At 41.3% G+C, this 12,200-nt stretch overlaps 1 protein-coding gene across 6 annotated transcripts; it reads right to left on the bottom strand.

The window, feature by feature from the left end:
• Positions 1–1,733: 1,733 nt before the first annotated feature.
• On the bottom strand, positions 1,734–11,734 carry prdm2a (PR domain containing 2, with ZNF domain a). 6 transcript variants are annotated; one of them, XM_081707795.1, is made up of 4 exons: positions 11,144–11,734; positions 9,455–9,549; positions 7,074–9,229; positions 1,734–6,644 (listed from the first exon to the last, which is right to left on the bottom strand). In XM_081707795.1, the coding sequence occupies exons 2-4, from the start codon at positions 9,471–9,473 to the stop codon at positions 4,617–4,619; spliced, it is 4,203 nt and encodes a 1,400-aa protein (XP_081563921.1). In that variant the 5' UTR covers positions 9,474–9,549; positions 11,144–11,734; the 3' UTR covers positions 1,734–4,616. The 6 variants fall into 6 exon arrangements, with proteins under 6 accessions (XP_081563921.1, XP_081563917.1, XP_081563916.1 ...); XM_081707791.1 differs by having other exon boundaries at positions 1,734–9,229; positions 9,455–9,552; positions 11,144–11,733; XM_081707790.1 differs by having other exon boundaries at positions 1,734–9,229; positions 11,144–11,733.
• Positions 11,735–12,200: the final 466 nt, after the last annotated feature.

Here is a 12,200-nt window from a genome sequence, read left to right as displayed (position 1 = left end):
TTTGAGAATTTCTCAATAGAACCTCGGAGAGTGAGTTTTTCTAGTTGAAAATGCTACATAACATATTTGATCAACGCCGAATAAGTTGGGGCTGTGTCTGTGTCCAGCACTGTAGAATGAATCTATGGATTAACACTAAACTTTAAACAATAATGGCGCTAGACTAATGCATGTGCTCTATAAAGAAAAAAGCTTGTCTTGTAATTTGTTTCAGTTCTACATGTATAGTTGGTAGCAGGCTTGGCTGTTCCAAAGCCACAAAAATACCTCTGTCAGCCTTCTCAGTGGTACACGTTGAACACAGACTGGATTTTGGATTTACTATGTAAGCACATTTGTATACGCTTGTTGCTCTGTACGGTTCACTGACACCGCCCCTCGCCGACAAAACAGACTACATCAGTGAAGCTCCCATGCAAGAGCCATCAGTAACCTCAACCAATCTGTTTTGTCTATATTGTATGAAGGGTGGCTGGGGCAGAAAATAGCTTGGAATTCCTATACACGCACATAGAGGGCCGTCGCCGGAGGGGGGTGCAATGCCCGCGTAGCATGGATAGAGAGAGAGAGAGAGCGAGAGCGAGAGAGAGCGAGAGCGAGAGAGAGCGAGAGCGAGAGAGAGAGAGAGCGAGAGAGAGAGAGAGAGAGAGAGAGAGAGAGACTGACTGATTGTTTATTGATTGATTTACCGTTTCAGTATTGAAATCTAGGGTAGCCTAATGGATATAAGAAAACGGTTCTGAGGACAGTCTTCAGTCACCGCCGATAGTGTGGCTAGAGTGCTGAAATGAGGTGAACCAAATAAACCACCTTTAAGATGTAAGCCAGTAGAAAGTTGGGGCAACGAAAGGGCGGTGCTTCTGACAATCTGTTGGGGGCCCTAGGACACAACGCGGCCCTCAGACATGGAAAGATGGCCCCATGAGGGCTAACTTTGGAAACTGATGGGTTTGTCTGTGATTATACACCTTTTAAAATGTAGCCATCAAGTAGGCTACCTAATAAGGTATAATTGGCTGATTAATAGCTGCAAGATAGGAATTTCAAATAAAGTGGAGGATTCAAGCATTTTTGTTAGGACTTTTAGTTTTAAAAAAAATATTTCATCCATAAACATTTAATGACAAAAACACATGTATATTAAGCCCAGCAACATTCAAAAACATAAACAAAAGATTAATCAGGTATTCATATCATAAACTGTAGAGGCCAAATGCGAACCTCTCATAATTTTAAACTATTTTTTCTTAGTCTGCTTTAATCAGTTCCTGGACATATGCTAAACATAGGCTATAGTTCAATTTAAGTTGTTTTACCAAGTTATTCCGCATTGTAAAGGTGTTTGTTAAATAACATTTAACTCCTTTCTACTTTTCTTTGTATGATGTAAGTCTTAAAAATAATATGTTACTTCTGGCTTTATTTCAGTCTAATGTATAGTAAAGATTCAACATTATTTCACAAATTCACAATAAAGAGGATAAAAATTGTATTAGCTTTTATAACACAACAGCTGTACTGTTCCACCTGCTGGTAAAAGAAAGCAATACTGCAAAGTCCTTTTAATAAATCTGGATTCACCCAAGCTTCAATAAGAGTCATGCAACCACACTGAAAAGGTGATCGAGTTTTTAACTGGTGTTACAAACAACAGTGCCATACTATTTTTTTTGTTTAATCTTACGTGAAGCTCTCTTAACCTAATGTTGCATGGACCAGCACATCTCTCCATCAACATTTTTCACAGAGCAATTTATTCCAACATACATAGCATGGCATTTCAAAAATTGCACTAAGGCTTAAACATAGACATGTTTTTAATGTTAACATCACATAGTTTTCCACAATCACGTTTCATGTAAATTGGGAATTTTAAATCCCTTCTGTTCACAGCTTTTACCCTCAGGCCCAGTACATGAGAGTCATGGTCTCAGGCTGGTAGTTCGACCGGCAAGAAAGTGCAGACATTTAAGATTCATGATTTGTGCTGATTTACAAGGTGCAAAAAGTGTTTTTTAAAATTAAACAATTTAGTCTTAGAATAAAGTATCTTCTCTGTGAAATGACAGTCATTTCACCTGCAGGTAAGAAGTTCCAATACATACACCAACTAATGTTACTGAATTCCAGTTTAATAATAATAAATCATGTGTATGTGTGTATATTGGATTATATTCCCATGTTGATGTTCTTTGATCATATTCTAATTTCATTTTAGTTTAATTTAAACTAAACAGACTTTGGTAATACCCTTTTTGATCAGTCACAATGTAAACATACTTGAATAACTGTTGTCACTGTTAATTTACTCTTCAAAATGTATTATAATCTCTTAGTACATTGTAAAACCATCAGTTTCAAAGTGCCCCTACAGAATAACCCCATGGAGCTGATCCAGTTAACAACTGCAAGAACACTCGTTTGCACATTGATAACAATTATCCCTAGCCCTGATCTGTTTAGGACTTTATCAAAAACACACACTTAATTAATCAATTTAAACCAGGCTTAATCTATTTTCAGAAAACATTTTCAACTCCATTCAGCCCTGGTAATTTTACTGAATACCCTGCATTAAAAACCAATCTGATGTATCCACTTAATGTTAAAGCAGATTACATCAGCAAAGCTAAACATTTTCTTCAGAAACCTTTAAAGCTTTTCTTGCACACTGTTTCCAAATAGTATTAACAATATAGCTGACAAAATCATAATTATTTAATATTCTTTAAAAAAGTACTGTGCAAATCATAACCACTGAGTCTGTAACACATCCCAACTTTAGAACATTACCAAAACATTTCATTTCTCTGATGTCATCATGAACAGCCAGATCAATACAAGTCATTTGCTTCTTGATATGAGAAAATCTGCTTTGACAGTGGGATTAAATCTCTAAATAAATAATTTTTAAAAGAATAATCTGTATTCATCCAAATGACAGGCAATAAAATTAGTCTTAAATGTCGTCTCAGAACAGACTGCAAGTTTCTTACCATTTACAATGATATACATTTCTGTAGTGATGCAGTATCTTAGGTGGCATGCTGACAACATTTTTGCTCACTCTTTAATTTTCAGTGAGACCTTAGCATGCATTAACCTGACCCAATTGGGAGACTAGACTATAGCAAAACAAATCTACCAGTTGACACATTAACAAGTATGAACATGAACATCAGTTATAGCATATCAATCAACTAAAACACACAACCTGCAAAATAAGGAATATACATAGCTTTCTTTTGAATAACATTAAATCATTACACTAATAAATTACTGAAATTATTTACCAATAGCCTAGTATTGCAACTAGTCTGACAAGAAATTGTGCAACCTATAAAGTGCATAATAAAGATATACAAAACAAATAGCATTCTCAAATGGAATTTCACCAAGACTATAGATGTGAAAACACTCTTGACTGAGAAGCAGTAATAATCCAGCCTGTGGCTGGTTCGTTATTGTTACTGCACATGGGAATAGGTCTCCAGCATGTTCAGAGAGAAGATGACTCTCTTGTAATCAAGCCTGTAAAACATTTGAATACTTTCCATGACTGAAATTCATGAAGCATCTTGGGGTGTTAGGATTAATACAGACAATGGAGCACAGATGAACATTTGTTTGACATGCCTTATGAAAATCTGCTGAGGACCCTCATTTGTATGATAACACTGTATACATATTTATAGAAATATTAATATTTAAAGGAATACTTCCAATCCTACAAAACATGCTAATGTTGTTACTAATGTTTAAAAACCCATAGTGGGCCAGTTTCATATGCAAATGAAATCATAATATCTTATGCCAACTAGCTTCCAGCTAACTAGCATTTTGGGGTAAAAATACCCTCTACATTGTGTGTAGTTATGTTCTGGCAGACTGATGTCTGTTCATTTAGTAGGCTTACTAATATGGGTGCAGCAAATTGCTACAAAAGTACTATAAGGAACTGGTGTGATGTGGGGTGCTTTTTTGATTATAACTGGTTAAAACAGTTAATTTGGGGGCATTTTCTATGTAAATACCTCAACAATGAACAAATCTTTAAAAGAGGTTTAGAAAATGTTTCTAAATCCTCAAGCAACTCTACACTGCACATTTAATTTTTCCCTCATCTAGTGCCCCAAATTCAAAGTCATGAAGGGCTTCATAATTAGCTGATGAATTGAGTCAGATGCGTTCCAAGGAAAGCACCAACATGTGCAGTACAGGGGTACTCATGGGCCATAAATAAAAATCACTAGTTTGTAACAACCAATATTATAGACGTTAATTGGTTATGGATGTTTGTATGTCATGACATCTATGATTGTTAAATCCCAAATTTTAATCATATAAAAAAGTTACTCTACATTCCAGTGGAGAGACAATTTTTCAGTGATAAATAAAGAGTCCTGGTTCAAAGGGCACTCTATTAGCAGCACATTTAACAAAACTAATTCACAATCATTCTACATTCAGAGTTCACTTTATAATGCCAGTTTTCAATTAAAAAGATCACATCACTTTCTGTGGTTCATATTTACAGGTAAAAACCTAACTTTGAGATTATATGCAAGAGCTTCATTAAAACCTTTTTGTCTGTTTTTAAGAAGATGTATTTTGACTTATTCGTTTGACTCTACAACTACTGGGAATTCACTGATGTTCGTTCTGTCTGTCTGGCCTGGGTGTTTGATTGGAGTGATGGTGACACCCTTTCTGTTAGTTGTATTAGCCTGCTGTAAACTGCGAGTAACGGGGCCACCAGTCCTTTCTCTCACTCTCAGAGAGAACTGTTGCTCTGCCATCGGCAGTGGATTCACCCCTACCTCTCTATGCTTAAGTTCCCTCCCAATGCCCTGCACCCTAATGCCAGTCTGCTGAAGTTTTCCTTGTGTTGCAGGAGATTTGTTTGAGACTAGCGGTGACTGAATGCCTTCCATTAGAATGGGTTTGTTTTTTCTGCTGATGTGAACTACCGAAGTTGACAGAATGTCAGACCTTTTAGGCCTAAAATTATGCACAGTAATTTTCCCTTTGCCAATGTGAGCTTTAAGTGGTAGACACTCATCGCTGGCTGAACCAGACACACTGATCTGTGCTTTCGTTAAGGTTTTCTGTCCTTGGTTTGACCGTCGTGGTTTCATCATTACATCTGCTGTACGTGTGCGGATGCTTCCGTTGTTCTCCTGCGCTAGTGTCATGCTGCCTTTTCTCTTTTTGGGCTTCCTGCAGACAGGCTTCATGGGACAGGTGACAGTCATGTGTTTCTTCAGGCTGGTGTGGTAAGTAAACTCCCTGCTACAATAAGGACAAACATAAACCCCCAGCTCATCCTGTGAACCTTTTCTCCCCACAGTCCTGCCTCTCTGCACCCACATAGATTTCTTCTTACTGTGTGCATTCAGTTTCACCTTAGCCACTGGCTCAGGGCAGTTGGGTTTTTTGGGCTGTCCAACCTTCTGAGAGACATTCTGCCTACTGTTGACTCCCTTAGCAGGTGACAGAACACCATGCTGGGCTTTTGCAAACTGCTTGAGTGGTATGGGGTTCTTTTTTGGAGTGTAGCGCCTTTTGTCACTTGCATTAGCACAGGCTAATATGTGCTTGTGCAATTCAGGCATGTTGTCAAAGCTCTTGCCACACTTGGTGCAGCGAATGGCAGTGCTGAAAGTCTGTGGAATATTATGAGTGGTGAAGTTTGTAGCCGTAGCAGCTGCTGTTCCAGCTGGTGTTCGGTTGTGGTATGGAAATGGAGGTGGCTTAAAACTTGGATAATGCTGGTTAATACCGAGTCGAACGTCTGTACCTTTGGGTTTGACCCCTTCAGATGCCATGATCTTGATGGTGGTGTACAACTCCTCAGTAGTGTTATCAGACTCCGTAAAATCCTCTGCTTTTGTAGATGAGATGTAGGACTGGTGATTTTTGCCTTTTGTCAGGGACACTGGGGAAACAGTGTCCACCCTTACAGGACTATTGTGGTTTTCAGGTCTTAATTTACCATTTTCTACTTCAGTGTGAGAGCATTCTTGGCCAGGATGCACATCTCGATGATGCTGCTCTAGATTGCAAAGAAAAGCAAACTCTTTGGAACATATTCTGCAGACATAGATTTTACCAATACCATGATAACTGGAGCGGTGCTCCAATAAGCCAGTGTCGCTCTCAAACAGCTGCACACAAAACTCACATTTATATGGCCAAGATTCTGAGTGCTCACTGATGTGCTGACTCAGACCTTTCATTGACAGGAAGGGCTCATCACATGCATTACACATAAAGCGCTTACAGAGGGGAGGCAGAGGAGATAGGTCCTCACTCAGAGGCTTATCCTGTGCAGATTTGTTTGAGATCTCTGTTTCAAGATGATCAGAGCAGGCCGAGCTGTCTGTAGGCTCCAGTTTGGTCTCTGTTGTTTCTGGAGTATGTATACCATGAGGCACTGCAGCTGCAGGCTTCTCTAATGGGACTGCAGAAGTGGCTGAGGACAAAGCCATTTCTGGAACCAAACATGCAATGTTGCCAGCCTGTGCCTGGTCTGGAGCTACTGGCCCAATGGTAGCAGCCTGTGGCTGTGGTGAGAAATGGAGCTCTCGTGGGTCAGCCTGTGCCAGTGGTGGTTGGTCAGGGAGGGAGTGAACAGCATTAGCCTGAAGAACAGGGGACGCATCAGAGGACTCAAGTGCAACTGTGTACTCAATAACAATGACATTTGGAGGGAAACTCAGGGAGGTGATGTTTGACTGGTTTACCGACAGGGAAGGAGAAAATATATGAGCTTCAGGTGACAAGACAGAATCTACCACCAAGGCTCTTTGTGCTAGTTCACATACAGACTGATCTGTGAGAAACTGAGAACCTTGTAAACTTAAAGATGGGGTTGTGGGTATAAGAGTATGGGTCATACCTCCAGGGGCAGAATTTAGCCAGTCTGGAAGTGACACATTAAAAGCAGCTAAAGAATTTTCAGCAGAGACTTCTACAGTTGTGGAGGGCACCACAGGTATGGGGGACTGAACAGTGGAACAGAGAGGGTGAAGCTCGTGATTAGGTATGGATGTTGGCACTGATGCAAATACCTCATTCGGCAGTGAGGTGGGAGGGGCAGCACGCAGTACAGCAGGACTCAGTACAGGAGGGGTTGTTTGCACTACAGCAGGAGAGGGCAGAGACAGCTCAAACATAATCCCTTCAGGGTTAGCAGGAACTGCTTCGGCCACAGCCATTACAGCAAGATCTGTTACTACAGGAGCACTGAGAAGCCCGGCATCTACTGCTGTTGGGACATCTACACCAGAGTACTGGTTTAGCAAGACTTTCTCCAACATGTCCGAGTTGGGTTTAGTGCGCCTGATTGGTATCTGGGAGGTTGAACCTCCTGTTACGTCAGACTCTGTACTCTTTCTGCTCATGCTCAGATCCAGAACTCCCTCAGCCAAGATCTCACCGTCTTTTTTACCCACAGTACTGGAGAGATCTAGCGGCTGTTGGTTACACGACCTTCCACCAGTTCCTGATGCAGAGCAGTCCAGTGGCAAAACCTGCTGATCAGCAGCAGTGTCATTTGTAGCTGGATTTACAGTTTCCACATCATCTTTCTTACATAAGCTTGTTACAGGAGACCCATGAAGGCTATTCATCTTCGGCAGTTTAGGGGCTAAAGAAACTCCTTCCTGTGTCATTGTAGTTTTCGACCCTGACACACTGCTTTGCTGTGGTGAGTTGGGAGGGGACATTGTCCTTCTCTTAAACCTGTTGGATGATGAAGGTAAAAGCGCTAATGATAAAGGTGGGAGAAGTTTTTGGCCCTCAGTAATGAAAGCAAAGGTGGACTTGTTGCTTTCCTGTTTCTGTAGAAGCTGCTTTAGCTTGGGGGACAAATAGATAGTTTTTTCTTTTTGTAAAACAGTGCTCTCTAAAGGCTGGGGAAGAACAGTGCCAATCAGTGTAGCTCCCGAGGAGGAGGAAGATGTTGTCAAGATAGATTCTGATTCCAGTTCAGTTTTTATTTGTGGCAGAAGTGGTGGAGTTGATGTCCTCCTTCTGCCAGATGGTTGACCAGGGAAGTCAGAGGTTGAGCCACAGTCTTTAGTCTCTATTTTAAGAGCCTGTGTGAGTTGACCTGGGCTGATAATCAAGGCATCAAGTCCAATCACAGCAGCACCAGCATTCACTTCCATCATTTCACAGTTAGTGACTGCACTGGTGGAGATGACTTTCCCATCAATGTAGAAGCTGAGGTTCTCAGAGATGTTGCTGGAGATGTCAACCATATATTCCTGCTCCTGTTCACCTTCCTCCTCATGCAATATATTGGCAGTTGAAGAGGTGTCTGACACACCACCAGGCTCTTCAAAACTTATGACTTTCTGGCAGATACCTCTGGGTAGAAGATGACGCTCATGTATCCTGCGTTCATGTCTTCGCAAACTAGTGCGAGTCCCAAAAGCTTTCTTGCAGTACTTGCAGACAAAGGAAGTTTTATTCTCTCTACCTCCATCTGAGTCACCTCTTCGTTTTGAATCAGGCATGGGAGAATTTGTGACTGGCTGGGAGCTGTGATGTCTCTCCTGTGAAGAGACCACCCTGTCAGTCTCTCGCTCACCCTTTAGAAATGGCCTAATCATAAATCGACCCATCCTTCTTTTCATGTTATCATGTCTTCTCTCATGCCGCCGTCGGCCAAACTGTGTGCTGAAGCCCTTTCGACAGTGGCGGCATTTGAACATGCGTTTGTGACAGGATGTTGCAGTATGCCGCTCCAGGCTTGGTCTGCTATTAAATCGCCTTTGACACTGCTGACAGGAGAAAGAGCATGAGCTCTGGAGGTCACCATCATTGTTAATATCAGGGTCATAGTCATGGTCCAGGTCAGCATCTGCTCCAGACAAGGAAAAGTCTGATCCACAGTTTTGTTTGAATGTGGCTGGGTGTTCTGTCTCACCTGTCTGACGGGATGCCTGTTGATGTGTTGCATTACTACACAGCAAGGATACTGTCTCCACAAGAGGCTGGCTCCTCCTCGGTGCTGCACAGGTGTTCTGTTGCGCCACAGAGTGTTCCATTATCTCGTGTGCTCCTCCTGCTTTCTCTCCCTCTCCCTCCTGCACTGAGCCACACACGGGGAGAGTTTCCCCTGTCAGAGGACACTGATAATTCTTAGCAGGGATCTGCAGAATTACAAACGGCTCTGGCTGCTGTCCTGATGAAACAGACAACTCCTCTGCTTCTACTGCTGCCACAGATGAGGGGAGGGAAAAAAACAGTTTATTCACAAATGTTTATTGACCCACAATTACAAATGAATTAATAAACCAAGAAGCTTTCAAATTAGGAAAAATTAAGATAATGATATGCAGAAATACAGAACATCTCAATCTCAGCATTATATGGAGACAGAAATTATATCCGTTTTGTGCAGTATACAATTATCAGTAGCATTAATATAACTGTTGTTTACCTTTCTCAGAATCCCACATCCCTGTAACACTGGCCACACTTGAGTTCCTATTCGGACTCGGCCCTTTGCCTTCCTTGTGTGTTTATTGAGATCTCCTACTGACCAGGAGATGAGACAATCATATTACTGGCTCATTAGGTAGGTTTAGTGAGAGGCAAGTTGTGAACATTAGAAAATTTCACACAGAATATCACTGACAGTTTGTTTATGGGTGTATATTTTTCTATGTACGTGATTGCATGCATCTCAGTGACTAGTGTATCCTTTGTGGAGCTATGATGCTGCAGAATCTCACGCTCTCACTTGTGACCTAATCATGCATCTAGAGTAGAGCCTGACACACAAGAGCAAAATCACTCTTGACTTTGATCAGTTTTCCTGCACTGCCCTCACAAACGCCTGTCTTGTCCACTGCAAAGTTCTACCTAACCACACAGGGTCTGCTTTTTGTTGTTGTTGTTGTTGTTATTGTTGTTGTTGTTGTTGATAGTGGTGGTGGTGGTGGTGGTGGTGAAAGAATTATTATTGCATTTTCTTCACCCTGTTGAATGGCAGGGCATGTGTTTTCAGGTTTCTATAGGAATATCCACTGGCATATTCAGCTCTTTCAATAGACTAAACTGAGCTGTATGAACACGCTTACATCACGCAACATACTGCTATTAAAAAGTCACATTTCTATTGTCTAGAAATATATTGTATATATTGATTGGCAAATTAAGCTGTAATGTACGGTAACACAGTATAACGCTATAAATAGCGTTCAGCCTGACATTTTCATCACCGTTACCAGTAACCATAGCCTTTGATGGGCTTTGAAGTGCATTTTGCCATTTTGTTCTCTGACAGTGCCAATAAACGCAGGTGACTGGTGGAGTCCGAGGAGAACTCCATTTGAAATTACGCGTGTTCTCTACTAAAACTGTATTTATCTCCATTACGGAGTCAGTTGATGCACGAAACCGCGTGATTATCAACAACCTCGTGCGCCATATTATCGTGAAGCTATCGGCCCAGAGCGTCGGCAAGCTAACCTAGCTAACCTGACACAAGCATTGTTTGTGTTGTTGAGGAAATCACGCTGTTTCAGCGATATACACTAATGCAACGGACTTGAAGTCAGATAGAATAGATGGTCTGGCATCATGACACCAATTTACATCGACGCGGCTAACAAATGTATTTGTAAAAACAAATTTAGTAACCGAGCCTTTCGAAGAAACCACTTAATAAAAAGTATTACTAATGTCAATGAATGCGTTTATTCATTCACTTCAGGTCAAGCACACATGTTGCCGTTGTGTCAGAGCCCTTTAAATAAAGCCAGCGTTGACACAGCCGCTAGGCGCAGTCTGGAAGGTCACCGTCAGACAGACAGACGTTATTATCTGCGCTAACTTAAAGTTCCCTGGTGCACGGCAGAACTGCCAAAATGCTGCAATAACCTTATTAGTCAACGCTGTGATATAAAATAAGTTATTATCTAGAGTCAGAAACCGTTAACTGGTCACGTTGCATGTGACAGGTCGATGATATTTAAAAAAAAAAAAAAAAAAAAAAGGTAACCACGGGCTAGCTAAACCTAGCTAACCTAGCTGGCTAGTTTACTGCAGTGGCTCTTCAGTGCGAGTCGATTTTACTTAGGAGCATCAGAGTATCCTACAAAATGACCACCTGTGCATCGCTTACCGACTTTGTTATGAGGCCTGGCAGCTGCTCTCATGTGGGCAACATTTCGGCTGACGGCGCTGCAGTACCTGGCTCGGCGGCTAAGCTAAGGTTTGATAAGGTTAGCTACTGCTGCGGAATACACAGCGTTAACCGCGCATGCGCATGTACGTTTCTGCTCTCAGTCACCAGAGACCATCTCTCACATCTCAGCACCAGAACTTTAGGAAAGACCAAAAATATTACAAGAAAAACTGTCAATAGACGGCATCCATTGATCCATCGATTTAAAAGGAACTGTGGCATTTCTACTGATTACGTCCTGATCCAGATCCAGAAAGCTACACAATGTATTGTCATTTTAGCAAACAGCCTGTATACACCATGATGGTGTAATACCATTCTGGTTCATTCATTTTAACCAATCGATCACTAAGTTTTCCATCACTTTATTATCATTTATTTTTGGACCTCTGTAAAATCATTTAAAGTGCTTTTAGTTTTACTTATTGTTGGATTTCATTTGGCAGGCTATAACTGCGCCTAGAATAGCCTTTACTATAGATTTTTGATTGGGCTATTAATGGAACAATCATGTAAAACGTCAGTCCGACATTCTCGTTTGAAAAGCTCCGTGTTCTAATAGACTTGACCTCAGCAGCCACATCAGCTCAATCACCAAAACAGCCTTCTGCCATCTTAAGAATCTAGCTAAAAGCAAAAGCCCAACTAACAAACTCGTGTATGCGTTTGTCTCCAGCGGGGTTGATTACTGTAACGGCCTCATAAACGGACTTTCCAAAAAGACCATTCAACATTCAACAGCGACGACTCGGAGGGATTTGACAAGGACAAAGAACCGCACGTATCACTCCAGTCCTAAAACCCCTATACTGGCTTCCAGTTATTTGAAGAATTCACCACCACTACTAATAGTATTCTATGAATGAATTAGGTCCAAAATACTTTCCATATATGCTCAAAGAGTATATATATGGCCACATCGGTTGCCTGAAAAACAAGTCACCCGACTAAACGCATTCATTCATTCTTTCATTGTTATACACCCATGAGATTA

This window comes from Electrophorus electricus, chromosome 25, assembly GCF_041902795.1.
Source record: "Electrophorus electricus isolate QZ-2024a chromosome 25, ASM4190279v1, whole genome shotgun sequence".
Lineage (NCBI taxonomy): Eukaryota > Metazoa > Chordata > Actinopteri > Gymnotiformes > Gymnotidae > Electrophorus > Electrophorus electricus.
Note: the sequence above shows the minus strand (reverse complement) of the source record. Positions and strands in the feature narration are given on the sequence as shown.